This window comes from Callorhinus ursinus, unplaced genomic scaffold (assembly GCF_003265705.2).
Source record: "Callorhinus ursinus isolate GAN/ISIS: 27379988/994484 unplaced genomic scaffold, GSC_fseal_2.0 scaffold52, whole genome shotgun sequence".
NCBI classification, from domain to species: Eukaryota; Metazoa; Chordata; class Mammalia; order Carnivora; family Otariidae; genus Callorhinus; species Callorhinus ursinus.
The window spans coordinates 5,036,572-5,057,044 of record NW_027397114.1 but is presented as its reverse complement, the minus strand read 5'-3'; the positions used below and the strand labels follow the sequence as shown (position 1 = coordinate 5,057,044).

General features: G+C 47.3%; 1 protein-coding gene across 2 annotated transcripts in view; it reads left to right on the top strand.

Moving 5' to 3' along the window:
* The first annotated feature begins 8,066 nt into the window (after positions 1 to 8,066).
* The window catches only part of ACSF2 (acyl-CoA synthetase family member 2), a 54,162-nt gene continuing 41,755 nt past the window's right edge, over positions 8,067 to 20,473 (top strand). Inside the window, exon 1 of one of the 2 annotated variants that reach the window (XM_025859195.2) lies at positions 8,067 to 8,716. In XM_025859195.2, coding sequence (XP_025714980.1) covers positions 8,589 to 8,716 — 128 coding nt within the window. In that variant the 5' untranslated portion in view covers positions 8,067 to 8,588. The remainder of the gene's footprint in view (positions 8,717 to 20,473) is intronic. The other variant, XM_073883755.1, reaches the window with a different exon arrangement.

Genomic DNA, 20,473 nt, shown 5'->3' with positions numbered 1-20,473 from the left:
TGCCTGCTTCTGCAGTCCCCTCACAAACCCCAGTCCCTCCTAGCCTGGGATGCTCTGTAGACTTCCATTAGGTGGCCTCTGATGTAGGAAACAAAGGCAGAAGAAAAATTATTAAATTTCCTTACTACTTGCAGCCCACTGATAAGTCCTTAAAACAGGCAGAGTGACATTCCTCTTGGAACTCAGCTGCCTCCATGTTAAAACCTTGCTAAGGGCAAAGCAAGCCTGACGCACACACACACACACACACACACACACACACACACACACACACGCCCGCCCGCCCCAGGATCCTGTAAGTCTACTTTAACATATAAAAATTCCTTTGGAAACTTCCTTTATCTCTACCCCTATAAGATACACGTTGGCAATCATCCCCCAAGCATATGACCCACCGATATATATCTGAAGGATCTCATGACTAAGGTTTTATTAAACAGTAATAAATGACCTTTTCCCAACAATAGCTAGCCCCCTCAAGGTCCTGGAAACCTTGCTTCCAAAATTCCTTAGAGACTTAGGCGCTAAGTCTTAACCCCCTCCCAACTTGAAAGTGTTTAATGGGCCGCTCCTCGTGACCCGGGGGCAGCTCCTTCTGCCCACCGGTCCTGTCCCCGGGCTTTAATAAAACCACCTTTTTGCACCAGAGATGTCTCAAGGATTCTTTCTTGGCCGCTGGCTTCGAACCCTAAGGTCTTTCCCACATCAGCCTCCACACCTTTCTCTCTCCTGGGATGGCCTTGCTTCCCAATGCACCTCTGTTTAGCTCATTTCTAGTCCTTCAGGAAACCTCCCCAGTGTGAAACCCAGAGCTCGTTAGGGGTCCCTCCTCGGGACTCTGATAATGTCCCATGTGCTACCTTACTATCAGAGGTGCTAGAGCTAGGTGGCTAAGGTAGGGCCTCTGGCTCTGCCAGTTGCTGTTTACGAAAGCTTAAGCAATCACCATGCCTTATTTAGGCATGGAGAGATGAGAAATGTGCATAGTAATGGTACCTAGCTGGTAGAGTCTGGGGAGGACTGAACGAGAAAAACACCACGAGCTTACCGTAGTGACTGGCATTTAGTAATTTAGTAAGTACCTGATAAATATTAGCCATAATTCATAACTTGCCTTGTGTTATACTTACCTTTATGTGTCTGTCCTCCACTCTGGACTGTGAGGGAGGAGTTTTGTCTTTGTATCCCCAGTGTCTGAGGCATGGTGGTTCTCATTCAAAAGTCTGCTGAATGAATGAATGAATGAATGAACAAGTGAAGCACTTTATCCACTTCACACCTCAGTTTGCTCATCTTTGAAATGGGCACATCAAAGTTTCTCTCAGAGAGCAACTGTGAAGACCAAATGAAGTCAGTGCCATGACATATTCACTTCACAAATCCTTGTGCACACCCCTCCTACCCCCAACAAGGCACTGTGCCAGGCTTCTGGGAACCAGACAAGGCAACTGTATAATTATACATTAGCACTTGGCAATCTCTAAAGCCCTTGAGCATCCATTATCTCATTGTGATAAAGTACACAAAAAGACTATACAGTGCATTTTATTGTTCTCTCTCTGTCTTTTTTAGAGAGCATGCACTCATGTGAGTTGGTGGCGGGGAGAGAATCTGAAGCGGGGGCTCCATCTCACGACCCTGAGATCGTGACTGACATAAGCCAAAATCAAGAGCCCAACGCTTAACCCTTTAATTGACTGAGCCCGCCAGGCGCCCCTGTTGTCTCTTTTTTATTAAGGAAGAAACTCAGGGAGAAGTAACTTGTCCTCAGTCCCACAGGGGCAGACCTGAATCTTTTGATTCCAAATCCAGTTTGTTCTCACTACACCCTCTCATCCCTGCCCCCAAAAGACCTACAATCAACACAAGTAATTATTATAAAAAGTAGAAAGGATAAGGGCCCTACCACACACAGACAAAACCTGTGTAAATGTACAGGGCTGCGTGGGAATGTGTTTGAGAGTGATAACATCAGACTTACGTATGTAAGAGCATTCTGTCCAGGGCTATGATTTACATATGTTATTTCTTTTAACTCATAACAGCCTTATAAGGCAGACATTATTTCGGTTTTTCAAAGAAAGTAACAGGCTCAGAGAGGTCAACTACTTAGTTATTTAAAGACAGTCGTGGTAGGTAGGTGAACATATTCCACGACACGTGGGTCATACCCAGCACGGTGGAGAAAAAGAGCCTGGAGGAAGGAAGGGAGCAGGAAGGCACCATGGAGGAGGCAGCATTTAAGTCGGGCTTGGGGGAATGGGTCAGATGCAGACAGGCAGAGTCACAGCCCAGGAAGCAGGGTGGAAGAGTGAGCAATTGACAGCAGCTGTTCACTCTGAGAAAGGTTTTTTGTTGTTGGGGCCCGCTGTTGTTGTCGTCTTACATCCCTAAGGCAGCTTGATGAGAAAGTGGAGCCTGTCATCTGTGGGCAGGTTTTCCTTGGGAACAATAGACTGGCCCTGGGCTGCAGGGCCGATCAGGTCGTGATCCCGGGGTCCTGGGATCGAGCCCCACATCGGACTCCCTGCTCAGCGGGAAGCCTGCTTCTCCCTCTCCCACTCCCCCTGCTTGTGTTCCCTCTCTCGCTGTGTCTCTCTCTGTCAAATAAATAAATAAAATCTTTAATAAATAAATAAATAAATAAATAAATAAATAAATAAATAAAGTTTTTCAGTTTTGAGTTGCCAGAAAATTGTGATTGTTTTAAGATCCTATCTGCCTGTGTCTGCCATCAATTCCTGGTTGTGATCAAAGTAATGTTACTCTGCATAGCAGTTCAGGACAAGTTCCCAATTTTCACTTTCAGTTTGAATATCAGAAACAGCCGTTTTTAGAACAATTTTTTGTCAGCCTCATTGTTTGTTTTTCGTTTTGGGTACTGGCTACCAGATCGGACAGGCAGAGTGTGAGTGTTAGGTTGTCTCTGGGCACCGTCATCTCTACTTTCAAAATGAGAATCCAGGGCGCCTGGGTGGCTCAGTTGGTTAAGCGACTGCCTTCGGCTCAGGTCATGATCCTGGAGTCCCGGGATCGAGTCCCGCATCGGGCTCCCTGCTCGGCAGGGAGTCTGCTTCTCCCTCTGACCCTCTTCCCTCTCGTGCTCTCTATCTCTCATTCTCTCTCTCTCAAATAGATAAATAAAATCTTTAAAAAAAAAAAATGAGAATCCAGGGGCGCCTGGCTGCCTCAGTCGGTAGAGCATCTGACTCTTGGATCTCAGGGTCGTGAGCTCAAGTCCCACATTGGGCGTGGAGCCTACTTTAAAAAAAAAACAAAAACAAACACAAAACACAAAACGAAACAAAATGAGAACCCTTCCTCATTCTCCTCTCCCTTTTCCTTCGCCGGGGCTGCTAGCAGTCTCTATTTTCCTCCTCTCCTTCAGGAGCTCTGCATTTCTACCCAGACAGCTCCCACCTCAGACATCCAGTGAAGATTCTTTAAAAGGGACATTTTTCATATCCAGTCAAGTACAACAGAGAGCTATGAAAAATTACACCAGAGAAAAGAAATTTGCCCAAGGTCATTGAGCAAGATTTCTTCCCAGATCTGACTCCGAGGCTAATTCCAAGTCTGAGCAATCCCTTTGCACTCACTGCTTTGCTGTAAAAAACCTCACCAAACATGCTAGTCCCTGTACATGATCAATGGCACTCATCAAGAAGCCTGCTAGTGAAATCTTTTATTGAGGGGCGTCTGGTTGAGCTCAATTGGTTAAGTGTCCCACCCTTGATTTCAGTTCAGGTCATGATCTCAGGGTTGTGAGATCCAGCCCCGCATGGGGCTCGGGGCTAGGCATGGAGCCTGCTTAAGATTTGCTCTCTCCTTTCTCTACCCCTCCCATCCATGCTTATGCTCTCTCTCTCTCTCAAAAAAATTTTTTGTTGAGATAAAACATGTATGGGGCACCTGGCTGGCTCAGTTGGTAGAGCATGTGACTCTTGATCTCAAGGTTGTAGGTTCAAGCCCCACATTGGGTGGGGTTATTTACTTAAAAATAAATAAAATCTAAAGGAAAAAAAAAACATGCACACTGTCTTAGGAAAATAAAACAAGAAAAAGGCTTTTTAACAAAAAAAGCATTGGTTCTCTGCTCTACCCTTCCTCCCAGTCCCATGCTCCAAAAAGAACTCTTTTTTTATTGTAACAAAAGACATAAATAAAACTTACCATTTTATTTTAACCATTTTAAACACTTTTTAAAAGATTTTATTTATTTATTTGAGAGAGAGAGAGAGAGAGAGAGAGCGCGTGCGTGCGAGGGTGAGGGGGAGAGCGGAGGAGGAGAGAGAGAGACAAGCAGACTCCGCGCTGAGCGTGGAGCCCTAGGAGAGGTTCCATTCCAGGACCCCAAGATCATGACCTGAGCCAAAGCCAAGATCAGATGCTTAACTGACTGAGCCACCCAGGCACTCCCCATTTTAACCATTTTTAAGTGCCCAGTTCAGTGGCATTATGTTCCCTCGCACTGTTGTGCAACCATCACCACCATCCATCTCCAGAACCTTTTCATCTTCCCAAATAAAAACTCTATACCCATTAAACACTAATTCCCCTCCCCCCCCCGCCCCTGGCAACCACCATTCTACTTCCAGTGGAATGTGACTACTTTAGGTACCTCATGTAAGTGTTTGCTCTTTTGTGTCTGGCTCATTTTACTTAGCATGTTGTCCTCAAGGTTCGTTTCTCTTATAGCACATGTGAGAGTTTCCCTCCTTTTATAAGGCTGAATAATATTCGATTGTATGGACATACTGCATTTTGTTTATCCACTCAAATATCTGCCAAAGGACGTTTGGATTGTTTCCGCCTCTCGGCTTTTGTGAATAATGCTGTTACAAACATATGTGTACAAATGTCTGCTCAAGTTGCTACTTGGAATTCCTTGGAGTACAAACCTAGAAGATGGAGTTGCCAGAACATGGAGTAATTATTTTTAACTTTTTGAGGAACTGCCATGCTGTTCTGCACAGTGTCTGCTCCATTTTACATTCTCACCACAATGCACAAGGCTTTCAGTTTTTCCACCTCCTTGCCAATACTTACTGTTTTCTGTTTGTTTGTTTTTTTTAATAGCCATCCTCAGGGGTGTGAGGTGGTATCTCATTGTGGTTTTGATTTGTATTTCCCTAATGACTACTGATGTTGAGCACCTTGTCATTTGTATTTTTGTGTTGAGCATCTTTCCACGTGCTTATTGTCCGTTGTATGTCTTTGGAGAAATGTCTGTTCAAACCAAAGGGAACCATTTTGAAAGATTTTAACCATGTATGCTTTATCTTCTGTTATTTGCCTCTAAATATTATATGTATTCAACCATTTCTTGATTTTGTTTGATAGGGGAGGATTTTCATGGCTGTGTCTCCTTCCCAAGTGCTCCTAATACAGTTTAATTATTATTTTCATACATAGACTGGTTACCTGTGCAACTTTAAATAACATACTCCTTTATTTCATGTTCCATCATCGACAGACAGGATCTCTTGATGACTCAAGTTAAGGTAGGTATATCTGCCTGGCCCTCCATCTCCTACCCCTTCCTTCTCTACTTCTGTCATGTGTGACTTCCGAGGTGTGTAGCATTTACCTTCTGTTCGCTGTGATGAACTCTTCTGAACTTTATTCATAGGTTGATACTAAGACTTTTTTAAAAGATCAATTAAATGCGGGACGCCTGGGTGGCATAATTGGTTAAATGACCAACTTTGGTTTCAGCTCAGGTCATGATCTCAGGGTCATGAGATTGAGCCCCGTGTTGGGCTCCGTGCTCAGCACGGAGTCTGTTTGAGATTCTCTCTCTCTCTCTCTCCCTGCCCGTCCCGCTTGTGCTCTCTCTCAAATAAATAAATCTTTTTTTAAAAGATCAACAAATGGCGTTTACATTTTGAGCAGAAGGGAAGGATATTGGCAAAAGCGAAGGGCTAAGGGCTTTCTCAGGCTAGCCAGTGGCCTGAGTAGAATCACAGGCACTATAAACCATCCAAGTCAGGGGCTGGACTTGGGCAGAAAGCCCCTTGGGAAGCTGTATAGTTGGTCAAAGGTAGAGGGAGGAAAGCTGCAGGGACTGGTTGGTGACGTGCCCTGCTCAACACCCCCTCAAAGTGACCCAAGAGTTCTGGTCAACAGACTCAGGGACCCCCACGTTAGGCACCGTCACTTTGTTTCCTCCCAGCCGTTTTCCCCTTTCATGGAACCAGCACCTACCAGATCTCTCAAGGCTTTGCAGAGATGAAAAATAATTCCTCCTCCTAAAAAAGTTTGCAACACTGAACACAGAGGAAAGTCTCAGAGCGTAGACACAGGAGGAAGGAGAGGAGGGAGGGAGAAGCTAACAATCAATGTAAAAGGGTCAAATACTAGTTCTGTGCCCCAATCCTTACCCCACCCCATTGCATGAGGCTGGTATTATTGTCCCCATTTTATTTATTTATTGTTAAAGATTTCATTTATTTATTGGAGAGAGAGAGCATGCGTGCAGGAGCAGGGGCAGAAGGAGAGGGAGAAGCAGACTCCCTGCTGAGCAGGGAGCCTGTCTCAGGGCTCTATCCCAAGACCCCAGGATCATGACCCGAGCTGAAGACAGATGCCCAGCTGACTGAGCCACCCAGGTGCCCCTGTTGTTCCCATTTTAAAGATGATGACTCAAGCTGGAGAGGCCCTGTGACTTCCCCAAAGCTACCAAGTAAGTGTGGCCTGAGCCTTGGCCTATGCTCACTGTGTTCACCTTGACCTTGGGCAAGTAGCTGAACCTCCCTGGGTCTCAGTTTCTTTTTCCTTTTTTCTTTCTTTCTTTCTTTCTTTTTTTTTTTTTTTAAGATTTTAAGTCATCTCTACATCCAACGTGGGGCTTGATCTCACAACCCTGAGATCAAGAGTCGCAGGCTCCACCACCAACTGAGCCAGCCGGATGCCCCTCAGTTTCCTCATCCATAAAAACAGCAACACATTCCAAGGTATGCTTGTTCCTTGCAGGGTCAGCGTGAAGGCTAGAGAGAACATCTTTGAAGAGTTTGGCTTGTGGAAGATACCCTGACACTGGCAGCTATTATTCCCTGGCTCTGGTGTCTGGGAAGTCAGGGAAGCCTGAGTATGGAGAGCTGAGTCTGGAGCAAGTTCAAGGAGGAACTCATCCTTCTCTCCCCTCTACCCTACAGCCCCCAGGCCTGACCTTCAAACTAGCAAGGAAACTAAAAGTGTCTGTGAGAGCAATATCCACCCACCACTTCACAGGGTGATTGCCACCCAGCAAGGTGCTGGCAGCGCTGACCCCCTGGACCTGGGATGTGCCCCAGGGCATTCCCTTCCTGGGGCAGGCTCTCAAGAGTCAGCAAGTTAGTCTCTTTAGGAAGGTGTGCCCCTGCAAGCTCTGCTCCTCATAATTTCTCTACACCCCACCCCATCTTCCTTCCTCCCCCATCTCCACACAACTTGGAAGTGTGCAGACGTTCCCCAGGAGTCAGGGTTCCAGGGGGATCCGAGGACACTCCCAGGATGATGGCCTTAAGCAGCACAGTCCCCTTCTCGGGACCTCAGCGGAGCCAAAGTCCCAGTGATCAGGGCAAAGGTCTTCCACAGCCAGGCCCCGCCCCTAACCACGCTTTCTGCTAGGCGGGTTTTCATCGCTGCCTCTGAGGCAGGAAAGGGGAGGTCACCCCACCACATTCCTCCCCCCACCCCCCATTGCTGTCCTCCTCCTCCTCTGGAGGAAGGGTCAAGACAGCGTGAACCTGACGGGGATGCCACTTTCTGGTGCCCAGCGCCACCTTTCCCAGCCAGAACCGGAGCTGGTACAGGCCGAGCCTCTGTACAGCGGCTTTCCATTCACGCCTCGGGCAGGGTGCGGGATTGCGCCCTAGGCCCGAAACAGCGGGGCAGATGGGGGATAAGAAGCACAGTTTCCAGTCCCTGATGCCACCCTACGCGGTGCATTGCAGGGGGTCAAGCCTGCCCCGTGAGGGACGGGGTACCAACGGGCGTCCCTTTAGCTGACTTCTGGCCCCAGAGGGGACTCGCCCACCGCACGCTTGTCCTGGCCTCCTCCCCACCCACCGCGGGCCTTCTGCCCCAGCTGGCAAGGCTCGGGGGAGCGGGCGGGGGAGCCGGCTTCGCGTCGGCTCCCTTGGCCTCCGGCTCGCAACCCCAGGAGCGGGGACACAGCACATGACCCGCGCGCTAAACCGGGCTCCCGGGATGGACGCGTCTGGGCCTGGCCGCCCGGCCAGCACTCACGGCCCGCGGGCTCCCCCTCTGCGAAATCAACAAGCCCTCACGCCCCCAAACCTGAAGAACCTCTCTTCAGGCCTCTAGTGGTCGAGAGGGGAGCGGGCCGCAGCCCGAGGCCTTCGGATCCCGCGGGAAAGCCGTGGCACGTCTTCGAGGCGGGAGGGGAGGGCCGCGGGTCCGAGGGGAAGGTGGCCCCGCGCGTAGCCGTTTCCTCCCCGCCTCGCCCCGCCCCGCCCGGCCGGACCCAGTCCTCCGCACCCCATAGGCAGAGGCGACCCTCCCCGCCTCCCCGCCCGTTCCGCGCTCGCCCCGCCTCGGCTCACTTTAAAAGTTTCCTCAGGCTGGGACGCGCGGAGAGAGCCATGGCCATCTACGTCGGGATGCTGCACCTCGCGAGGCTGCGCACCAGGGGCCCGGGGGTGCTGGGGACCCGCGCCATCCTCGCCCGGGGTTGGCAGGAAGCGAGATTGCAGGGCGTCCGCCCCCTCAGGTACGCGAGCCCAGGGAAGGAGGGGGCGGCCTGCCCCCCCAACCCCGCGGGAGGAAGTTTGGTGGGGGACGGGGGTCCTGCAGAGAGCTTCGCTGGGGGCCGATCCCACTCTGGCTGGCAGGCCCGAGGCCGCCGCACCTCCACATGGCACGTGCTGGGGAGCAGGTATCCCGCACCCAGCGCCTAGGCAGCAGGAAATGCTGGCCTGGTTTGGGCAGACTGGGGGCTGCAGCTGGTGGCCGGCAGTGAACCTGCACAGACTCTGAGTTCTGGTCCAGGACTCTTGGTTCTTTCCAAGCATGAGCACACCGAGGGCCAGGAGCCTGGGCCTTCGGCGGCCTAGCCGGAGAAAGAAGGGCAGAGGAAAGGCTGCCTCTTCAGAACACACTGTCTCTGAGCTGGAACGCTCTTCAGGGGTAAACGTGGGGATCTTTGGCCCGTCTTGCCAGTCCGCTAAGCTCAGCGGTCTCCCCCTCCTCATTAGGTGCTGATGAACACTGCTTTTGCACCTTGCTACCTGCTGGGCCTGTTTTCTTCTGTCCTCAGTGCAAAAGGTGGGATGGGGGCTGGCAGGTGCCCGTTCCAGGAGCATTGCTGCCTCTCTAGCAGTGTAGTAAGTAGTCGTCTTTTCTCCTAAGTTCACACAAGTGTGAACATGTTTTGGCTGCTTAAGCAGAACTGGTCTCCTGCTGATGGTATCAGGGTGGTTATCTTCAGCGCCCAGAAGAGGGGAGGCCTGGGCACCACTGAGGGTGCCCTGCCGCCCAGATGGGCCAGGAACTAAGTCAGGGGGGAAAAGGGAGGAGAACAAAGGGGCTTCTCCTCTGAGAGAATTGTTTGGTTAACAAAAATAGGTTGAGGGGGTGGTTGGAGGGAGATGCAAATTCCTCTTTTGGCTAAAACTCCAAGATCACGTTTCGAACTTGCTGGTTCCTGATAACTAGAAAGTATGCAGTGCTTTAAGATGGCTATGCCTAGTTTTCTGGGAAAACCGTGTGGCCCAAGGCTGGTCAGCAGATGGGTTTGTGATGAAGACAGCTGGGTTTAGGGGCGCCTGGGTGGCTCAGTCGGTTAAGCGTCTGCCTTCGGCTCAGGTCATGATCCCAGGGTGCTGGGGTCGAGTCCGGCACCGGGCTCCCTGCTCAGCGGGGAGCCTGCTTCTCCTTCCCCCTGCTTGTGCTCTCTCTCTCTCTCTGACAAATAAATAAATAAAATCTTAAAAAAGAAAGAAAGAGAGAAAAGACAGCTGGGTTTTCTCACGGTGCCTCCCAGGCAGGTTCCACCATCCCTACCCCGAGCCTCCAAGCCCCACCTCTGGACTCCTCAGTGAGAGCCCTCTTACAATGTGAGGACCCCAAGGAAAGTTACTCCTAAAAGCATACATGTTTCATAATGCCAAATCAGGCAACTTCTGGTCACATAGCAAAACTCCGGACCTTTGACATTTTTGTGTATAAACAGCAGAACCCTTACCTGGTACAGGCCTACAATCTCAGGGTATAGGCACCAGGCCTCAGAGAAATTCTGCCTCTGCAGCAGGAGGAGATCCATTTGTCTAGAGAGAGAAGGTTTCCTGAGCATTTGGCCTAATTCCGTCCCATCCCTTCCGTGTGCTTGAACCCTTTTCTACTGACCATGGTGATTTGGCCTGATTTCACTCCCTCTGTCCCCTTCAGAAACCCTCCAGAGTCTCAAGCATTCAACAGACATTCCTGAGTACATATGTCATGTCAAGCACCTGGTGGGTGCTATAGATCTAGAAGCCAAAGAACCCAGCCTTCCAGAGACTTGCAGCCTATTGGGGGAAAAGATAAGTCAGGTCATCACTACTCAGTGTTCCAAGTGTAATGGTATGGAAAGCTCCTGGACTTCTGCTCTCTGCTTTTTCTGATCTAGTCACACATAAAGCCCGCTTTTCTGCTTCCCAACCCTCCCCCCTCCCCAGGCCTATTACTTATCAGATTCCTAGTTTTGCCTGTTAGGAAAGAGCAAGAACTTTGTAGCCAGACTGCTTTGGGTTACAGCCCTGGCTTCTCCACCTACCCACCGTGTGACCTTGAGTGCATTACCTAACCTCTGAGCCGGGCAAGTTTGTCATTAATGCTACCTACTTGCTGGGTTGACAAAGTCTTGCTCTGCTCAGCCTTTCCTTTGGGGTCGGTCTGGTCCCTGAGACCTTCAAATGGTGTCTGGGTAGGAATTCCAAATGATTTAAAAGTAGGAGAGGGGCACCTGGGTGGTTCAGCCAGTTAAGCGACTCTTGATTTCGGCTCAGGTCCTGGGATCGAGTCCCATATCGGGCTACTTGCTCAGTGCGGAGCCTGCTTCTCCCTCTGCCTGCCGCTCCCTCTGCTTATGTTCTCTTTCTCTCTCTCTCTCTGGCAAATAAATCTTAAAAAAAAAAAAAAAAAAGTAGGAGAGAATCCCCTTTTCAGTGGCTTCTTTCTTGCACATGGTTCTTCCTTTTATCCAGCTGCCGAGACGGCAGCCTCTGCCCAGCCACAAGTCCAGACCTTGGATCTGCCAGACAATACCTGCTCCATCAAAGTTGGGGTTGTTCAGACCCTTTCCCCCCCGGAAGGAAAGAAGAAGCTGTCTTATTTTTCTCCAGATCTCCTGAACCGCCAGCTCCTTCCCCTTGTCCACACAACCCCTTCCCCAAGGAAATGGATGGGCTAGTCTGGAGCTTCAGGGAGCACTGGGGGTAAGATTCCTTGACGAACTTGAGATGAGCAGGCTTCCTCCAGACCTCTGAAGCTGGCCTGGGGCTGCCTCACCGTTGCATCTGGGGTGTTGGATGCACTTGGAGCTGAGAAAGACAGAAAGAACATTGGCTTAAGCCTTTCAGAATTAGGAGTGATGCTCAGAGCTGGGACTCCAGTGACTCCATGCTGATGGTAGGTCAGAGGGGCAAGTGAACTTCATGGACTACCCCCTAGGGGAATGGCTGTAATCAGGTGGGACCAGTATTGGAAACTAAAATGCTGTCCCTACGTGAGGGGATTGTATTAAGCCAGGAAGCGTTTTGGTTGGAAACCATAATAGTTACAAAAATAGACTCTTCTCATAATTTCCCAAAGATGATTAACAAGTGATCTGGTAATGATATTTCTACACGTTACACTGGGGATCCTCCAGTCTAAATGTAAATGTATAGAAAATAAACTACAAACATAGACATTGTAACCAGTGAATGGTACATATCAGTTTGGTTACCCTTTCCTGCCTCTCATGCAGTAGATGGCAATCTGCAGGGAAGAATCCGATTGGTGGGAATGAGACTGGGAAAGACTTGCTGATGAGGCTGGAGTTTGAAGCTGATCCCTCCAATGATAGGGCTGTAGTTTGAAGTATGAAGCACATATCCTTGCATGAAATTTTACCGTGAACTCTTTTGAAACCTGGATATCAAGCTCTCCCAGCCTCCCCCACATTCTGTAATTTTTAAAAAATATTTTATTTACTTATTTGAGAGAGCAAGCACGAGCAGGGGGAGGGGCAGAGGGAGAGGGAGAAGCAGACTCCCCGCTGAGCAGGGAGCCTAACTCGGGGCTCCATCCCAGGACCCTGGGATCACGACCTGAGCCGAAGGCAGCGACTTAACCCACTGAGCCACCCCAGCGCCCCCATATTATTTAATTTATTCAATCTATAGGCAGAAACGTTGAAGCCAGGCAGATCTGGGTTCAAATGAACTATTTTAGCTGGGGGCTTTGGGACTAAGTTGAACTTGACCTTTCTCATATGTAAATAATATTGTTGGAGAGTTAAATAAGGTCACATTAAGAAAATTTTTAACTCACAGCCTGGTGCTAAAAGAGATCTTCAACCCATTGCAGTGATGAGCTATGCTACAGGTAGTGCTTGCTAACAATGGGTTTGTGCATTCCTACAATGACCTTGAGGCCCACAGTTTAGGAATTTGAGACAGTAGGAGGGACACAGTTCTGGCAAGGTAATTGCCTAAACCAAGCTGGGCTGCTCCAGGTATGTAACATGCCTGTGCTCACAATTTTTTTTTTTTTGGCTTATCATATGTTGAACAAACCAACGTACAGGATGTAATTTCATTTCTTGAGTAGGACTTGCTAGGGAAGTGTCCTAACGAAGACAGGTACCAATAATTCTGCCAGGTGCCTCTCCCTTCAGAAATAAACAAGCTGTTTCCAGCCTACAAGTCCTGTTTTGTGAACCTTATTGGTGCGTCTGTGTTTCTCACTGTGGGAATCAGATGACAGGGGAGCAAGTCCCAGATCTACCACCTCCAATTCAGTATGGCTTTAGGCAAGTCACTCAATCTCTCTGCACCTTGGCTGGTTGGTAAAATAGGCCACTTAGACAAGGAGCACTCTACCTTTCTGTAGACATTCTGTGATTCCTAAGGAGGCTGGGCTTTGAGCCTGATCCCCTAATTCAGGAGCGCTGTGGTTGAAGTTTGAAGCCTTCCTGCTCACATGAAGTCTCGCTTGTGCCAGAACCCTTATGAACTCCTCCCAACCTCCTGACGCTCTGTGATTCTCTCTATTCCTTCCTGGGAACAAAAAACATTGAGGGTTTTGTCTCTAGAAAGCTAAGGTCATAAGCTAACCTCCTATGTACCTTAGTGATCCCATCAAGGAACAAGTGTTCTGAATCAGCCCCCACCCCCAGCTCCTGTGTGCATTCCCCACAGGCTCCATAGAAGTGACCCGAGGGAAGACCCTCAGCGTGAATGCCTCATAACCCCCAAGACGTCAGGCTTTCAGAAACAGCTTCTTGAGTTTACTAAACTCGAATAATAACTTACTGCATACTTTCTCCACATAACGCACAAACACACATGCACTGGTGGTTTTATTCGAGATGCTAAATTATAGGATGACTTGCTCACACCTTTACTGTAGCTCATACCACTCTGGAGTTCTTTGTAGTCCCTTGTAGGCTATAGACTCCTTCAGGAAGATTATGTCGGGTGGTAAAAAGATCTTGGAGCTTTATGGCATAATTACAATGCACGAATCTCAAGTGTACAGTTTGGTGCATTTTAACAAATCTATATACTCAACATCCCAAGAGCTAGAACCTGCCCATCACTCTAAAACAGTGCCCTTCAATAGATATACAGTGTGAGCCACACATGTAATTTTAAGTGTTCTAGTAGCCGTATTAACAAGGTAATAAGAAATAGGTGACATTAATTTTAATGATACATTTTCTTTAACTTAGTATGGTCAAAATATCATTTCAGCATATAACCAATCTTTTAAAAAAATTACGGCTGAAATGTTTACATTCTTTTTTTTAAAAGTATTACAAATTGAGTGTGTATTTAACACTCACAGAACAACTTCATTCAGACTAGCCAAATTTCAAGTGTTCCACAGCCACACGTGACTAGCGGTTACTGTATAGATAGCACACGTCTAGAAATTTCTCTCATGCCCATTTCCAGTCAGTGTCCTTCCCTAACCAGAGGCTACCACTGTTTTGACTTCTAATCTCCATAGGTCAGTTTTGCCTATTCTTGAATCTTAAGAGTATATGCTCTTGTGTCTGGCTTCTTTTGCTCAAAAACCAAGAGGTGTTTTGGGGAGGAGGGACCCATTAACCTTGACAAAAATTCATGAGAGTGTGCATATTATGCATTGAACAGTTTAGCTTTCCTTGATAACTCTGAAGAAAAGGACATGATCTCATCTGCTCAATATTTTACCTCTTGGGTGTGATGACAGAAAGGCACTCTGAGAAGTGGGGCCCCTGATGCATCAAGGGTTAGCAGTCCCTGATATTATATAATCTAAGGACTTTTTTTAAGTTAAGCTTTTTATTTTGACATAATTACACATTCACATGCAGTTGTAAGAAATAATGCAAACAGATCCCATAAACCCTCTATTTGGTTTCCCCGAAGGGTAACCTCTTGCAAAATTAGTATAGTATCACATTCAGGATTGTGACATTGATACAGGCAAGATACAGAACATTTCCACCCCACAAGAGTCCTTCAGTTTTCTCTTTCTGACTCACCTGCAGCTCCTGCTTAATCTCTAGCAATATTCCATGATTTTGTAATTTTAAGATATTGTGTAGACAGAGTCATACAGTATGCTACCTTTAGGGATTGGTTTTTTTACTCTGCGTAATTCTCTGGAGATTCATCCAGGTTTCTTTGTGTGTCGATAGTTCCTTTCTTATTGCTAACTAGTATTCTTTGATATGGATGTACAGTTGGTTTATTTGGAAGATATTTGGATTGTTTCCAATTTTTTCAAAATATAAGGCTGCTATGCCCATTTGTGTACAGATTTTTGTGTGAACATAAGCCTTCATTTCTCTGGAAACAGAATTCTTTATTTGGGATCATTGCCCCCAAAGTGCAATTGCTGGCTCTTATGGTAGTTGCCTGTTTTCCTTTTAAAGAAACTGCCTGTTTTCCAGCATGATTGTACCATTTTACATTCCCACCAACAATGTATGAGTTACATCAGCATCCTCGCCAGCATTTGGTATTGTCACTATTTTTTATTTTCACCATTCTGATAGGTATATAGTGATATTGTGGTTTTCATATGAATTGCTCTAATGGTGAATGATGTTGAATATCTTTCCATGGTCTTATTTGCCATCTTTGGTGAAATGTCTCTTTCTGTCTTTTGCCCATTTTGTAGTTGGATTGTTTGGGTTTTTTTAACTGTTGAGTTTTCAGAGTTCTTTATGTATTCTAGGTACTAGTCCTTTGTCAGATATGTGGTTTGCAAATATTTTCTCCACTCTGTGCCTCATCTTTTCACCCTCTTTTTTTTTTTTTAAGATTTTATTTATTTATTTATTAGAGAGCGAGCGAGAGAGAAACAGCATGAGAGGGGAGAGGGTCAGAGGGAGAAGCAGGCTCCCCACTGAGCCGGGAGCCTGATGTGGGACTTGATCCCAGGACTCCGGGATCATGACCTGAGCCAAAGGCAGTCGCTTAACCAACTGAGCCACCCAGGTGCCCCATCTTTTTACCCTCTTAAGAGGGTTGTACGCAGAGCAAAAAGTTTTCATTTTTATGGGTCGCTGTTATCGATTTTACGGACCATGTTTGTGATGTCAAATCTAAAAACTTTTTGCCTAGCCCTAGATCCTGAAGATTTTCTCCCATGTTTTTTTTTTTCTCAATATTTTGTAGTTTTATGTTTTACATGCAAGACTGATCTATTTTGAGGGGTTTTTTTTTCCTAAGAAACTTAAATCAAAATTCCTTTTTTAAACATCAGTCATTCTGTGCCATCAGTTAAGAAAATGACCATTCAGTAGTGTTCTTGTTTGGATTTCACCTGTCACTCAGCACCTTCATTTTCTTGAACAGTAGCCGTATGTTGTCACTGGTATAAATGTGTCACCAATCTTTGCAGGTACCTAAAAAGTATAACTCTCTTTCAGGACAGACAGCTCGTACAGGTTCATAGTTGTCCCCTCTTGTCCAAGTATTGGCCATCTCTACTCCCATGTCAAGTGCCACTCCCAGGTGAACCAGCAGCCTAGTGTCTTTGTGCAACTTAGGGAGAGGAGAGAACACAGCCCCACAGGGCCTGCATCACTGAGTGGTCCAGGGGCTAGAATAATGGTGTGTTGGAGAGTGATGGTGTGAAGCTTGGTGTTCAAGGGGGATGAAAGAGGAGAACCTGCCTCTCTGCCACGAACTAGGAGATGCACTGGCCCGTGTAGTTAAAACTGTGTCTCATACAGTAGGGAATGTGTTGACTGAGGACGGAGGCTTGCCTGTGAGTATAGCTCGTGAACTTCAGAGACAGACTGGGGCTGTTTCTCATCACATAAATGTTGGTCTTGCCCTGGCGCTTCACATGACAGGACCAGTGTGTCTCCCTCTGTCCATGCCAGGAAGTTGCTCCATCTTTTGAATGTTTTAGGTGCCCTTCTTGGGAGTTCATCAACCCTCTTGTATTTTCCTTAGTAAATATTTCATATGGAAGAAAAAAATTGGGGCGCCTGGGTGGCTCAGTCAGTTAAGCGTCTGCCTTCGGCTCGGGTCACGATCCTGGAGTCCTGGGATCGAGCCCCACATCGGGTTCCCTGCTCAGCAGGGAGCCTGCTTCTCCCTCTCCTTCTGCCGCTCCCCCTGCTTGTACTCTCTCTCTCTTTCTCAAATAAACAAAATCTTTAAAAAAAGGAGGGGGAAGAAAAAAATTAACCATAATCACATGATAAAATAACAAACACCTAGGTACCTACCACTCCAAATTAACACAGAGCCATACTTGTTACAGAAAATTATACATAAAAGAAATAAAACAATATGGATCAAGTTCAAGTCCCTTTTAGAGCTGTCCTGCAGGCCGCCTGTCACTGAGAACCAATGTCATAAAGTGAACGCGTGTCGTGTCAGAGTGTGTTTTTTTGCTTTTCATATGTCTCCGATCCTTAAACAGTATATTTTATCATTTGGAAAGCACTTCAAAAAACACCAAGCAAGTAATAAGTGCTTTCAGTTTTCCTACCTTTTGTTCCCATAAACAATACTTGGGCTTTTATAATCTCAGCACAAGTTGTACCGGATGCCCTTCCTTTTTTATCTCAACGGTATGTCTTAAAGATCTATTTACACGGACACTATAGATCTGGATTATTCCTTTTCCATTATGTAACCATGTCCCTAGCAGCACAATTGCTGTGTTAAAGAGTTGACATTTCCCGCTTTCCTGAAAATTGCCCTGGAGAGAATGGGCCACTGCGACCAGCGGTAGCAACCCGGAGGCCCGTGTCCTCACGTCCTCCCAAATGCTTAGCGTCGCCGAACGAACATTGGAACGTTTGCTCCTCTGGTAGGGGCCAAAGCGTATCGCACTGTGGGCTGAATGGACATTTCCCTGATTAGCCGTGAGACTGGGCTCTTTTGAAATGTCTTCTGTGAATGTTCCGTTCATGTTCTTTGCCCATTTATTACATCAGATTACTTATCCTTATGGATTTGTGAGTTTGTTTGCTTTAAATACAAGCTGAATGCTAATCCCTGGTCTCTTACACCCAGACAGCTGCTTGTCTTTTAGCTTTGTTGATGATTTATGTTTTTCTTAGGGCCCAGGGGACCAGCCTGGCATCAAACGTCTGTAGCGGGGGGAAGGGCAGAGGCCAGCCCATGACTTGGAACAAAAACAGGCTGCTGCATTCAATTTCATTTCTAAAGCCTTCTTGCTGGTGGTTGACATGGCACCTTGCCCAGGGGAGCAGTGGTCCGCCTCAGCATGGGGGGGGGTGTTCCCACAGTCCCCAGGAGCCCTCATATCTAGTTACCCTCTCTGCTTGGTGGCTTCTGAAAGGACAAAGAACTTTGCCCAGGGTAACCTGGGTCATCCCAGCCCCCAGCAAGGGCAAGATCCACCTGCAAGCTTCTTGTCCCTGTGCCAAGCACCTCCTCCCAGCAGGTAATATGTAACAGGAGGTGAAAGAGCTTCTTCCTCAAGTAGACTCTGCAGACGTATTTGCTTAGGTGTCCCGATTGTGCCTGCCTCCCTTGACCCAGCTCTGCCCCCGTCAGGAGTGATCCTTGGCGCCCATGGTGGCCTCTAGCCCAGACTTTAGTCGCCAGCCCTGGAACGTCCAGAATGCACGGGAGCTCCCCAAACCAGCCAGGCCCTGTATTCTGTCCAGGTCCCGCTGCAAGGGCAGGCTACATCGGGCAGGGCCAATGCTGGGGCACAAGGCTTTCCAGCCTGGTGTCATCAGGGAACTGGCTAGGCAATTATGGGACCCAGCCGGGTGGTTGGCACCAGGATGAGGGAGCTGGAACATGAGAACGGGACAGTGAGATCAGAGGCAGTGAAATCTCGGAAAAGGACCAGCGTGTGCTGGAGGTCTGGGAGGTGGGGGCCCAATGAGGATATTTCTCCATGCACCATGGTGCTGAGAGGGCCCCCAGTTTGCAGCTCTAGACCCCACAAGGGCCCTCAGGAGAGGCTGTGGAAGGGCTGTAGTTTAAAGAGCAACACACACAGAAAGGGGTCCAGGGGTGCCCCCCACCAGATTTGGAACCATAAGAAAATAAACCTCTTGCTTCTTCATTCATAAAAAATGAATAGGGGCAGGGCGCCTGGGTGGCTCAGTCGGTTGGGCGTCTGCCATCAGCTCTGATTGCCATCTCAGGGTGCTGGGTTCCTGCTTCTCCCTCTCCCTCTGCTGCTCCCCCTGCTTGTGCTTATTGGCATTTCTTTGAGCTTCATTCCCATGGTTAAGTGGGTATGTATCTTGGTCAGGGGGTGGCTATGAAGATGGCAAGAGATGCTATGAATGGAATGTTTAGGAGAGACTTGGCATTAGGACACATCAGTATGTCAGTTCACATTATTCTGAAATGCACTGTTTCACCTAAAATGTATTAGACATTTTCCATCTCATTAAATAGTGTCTTCGTTTTTTTTTTTAATGGCATAGGCTTCCTTTGTACAGATGCTCTGTATTTACTTATCTAATCCCTTACATATAGAAATAAAGTGTTTTTTCTCAATTCTTTGCTAAACAACAATTAATGTCCTTATTCATACCTTTAGGCATTCATTCGTTTTTTGTTGTTGTTGTTGCTTGTTTTTTAGGATAGAATGGCCGAAGGATATGCATAATCAAATGTTAATAGATATTAACATTTCCTAACATATACTAAATCAGAAGGGATCTAAATTTGGGGGTTCTGAAGCTTATATAATTTGGGCTGCCATCTTTATAAAAAAAGACAAAATTACAAAACCCAAATTTATTGCAAATTGGATATTAATGTGAGAAAAGAATGTGCCACGTACGAATTGCTGGGTCCTTGAAGATTCAGGTCTTTCCTTATGAGATTTCTTTAGGCAGTTTGGCAGAAATGCTGCCATATAAATCCTTCTTGACTTGCAATCAGCCTCCCGCTTTAATTCCCAGGAAGTCCCAGCTCAAGGGGGCGGGCAGGGGTCCTGGAACATAAGCAGTATTATGGCTTCTGTCCTTACTGTCCTTTGAAAATCTTGTGCCAATTTACACTCTGGCCCATTTCTTCACATCCTTGCCAACATTCTGTATTATCAATCGTTCTTGTTTTCATGTCAGGATTAATAGTCATGTTATTAATCTTCTCTAGTTAGGGAGCTTTAGGTGGGCAATATTGAGAGCAGCGTTATAATCCATGGGCTCTCTGCTGAGTACCCCTGCTCTTTTTCCTGGGATAAGCTCACGCACTGGCTGCTCAGAGCCGAGGATACCACAGACTGGCTCCTGGGGCAGGGATGAGTTCTCATCTAGCTGGAACTGCTCTCCAGGATGGCTTCAGAGTACTCTTTGACAAGAATACCTGTCGTGGAATTTTGAAATTAGACTTAGACTCCTCTAGAAAGACAGCGATCTTTGGTTTGGGCAGAGGATTACTGATTTGTTATATTTGGCCCTGTAATGACTTTCCATTTATTACAGAATCAGACAGATTGAATTATTTTCAATATATTCGTGATTTTTGAAATAACAGCTTTTTGGGGCCTGTGGTATAATAATGCAAAGATGAATCACAAAATATTGAAATTGGAATACCACCTGCGAAAGTGAGGTATACCTCCATACCCACCCTTTCTCTGTCTGCAAATACATGTGGCACACACACCACACACACACCACACACCACACCACACACACCACACAAACACACATACCACACCATACACACACAGCACACCACACACCACACCACCCACACCACACACACACACACGCCACATCAGCCACACCATACACACACAGCACACCACACACACCACACAA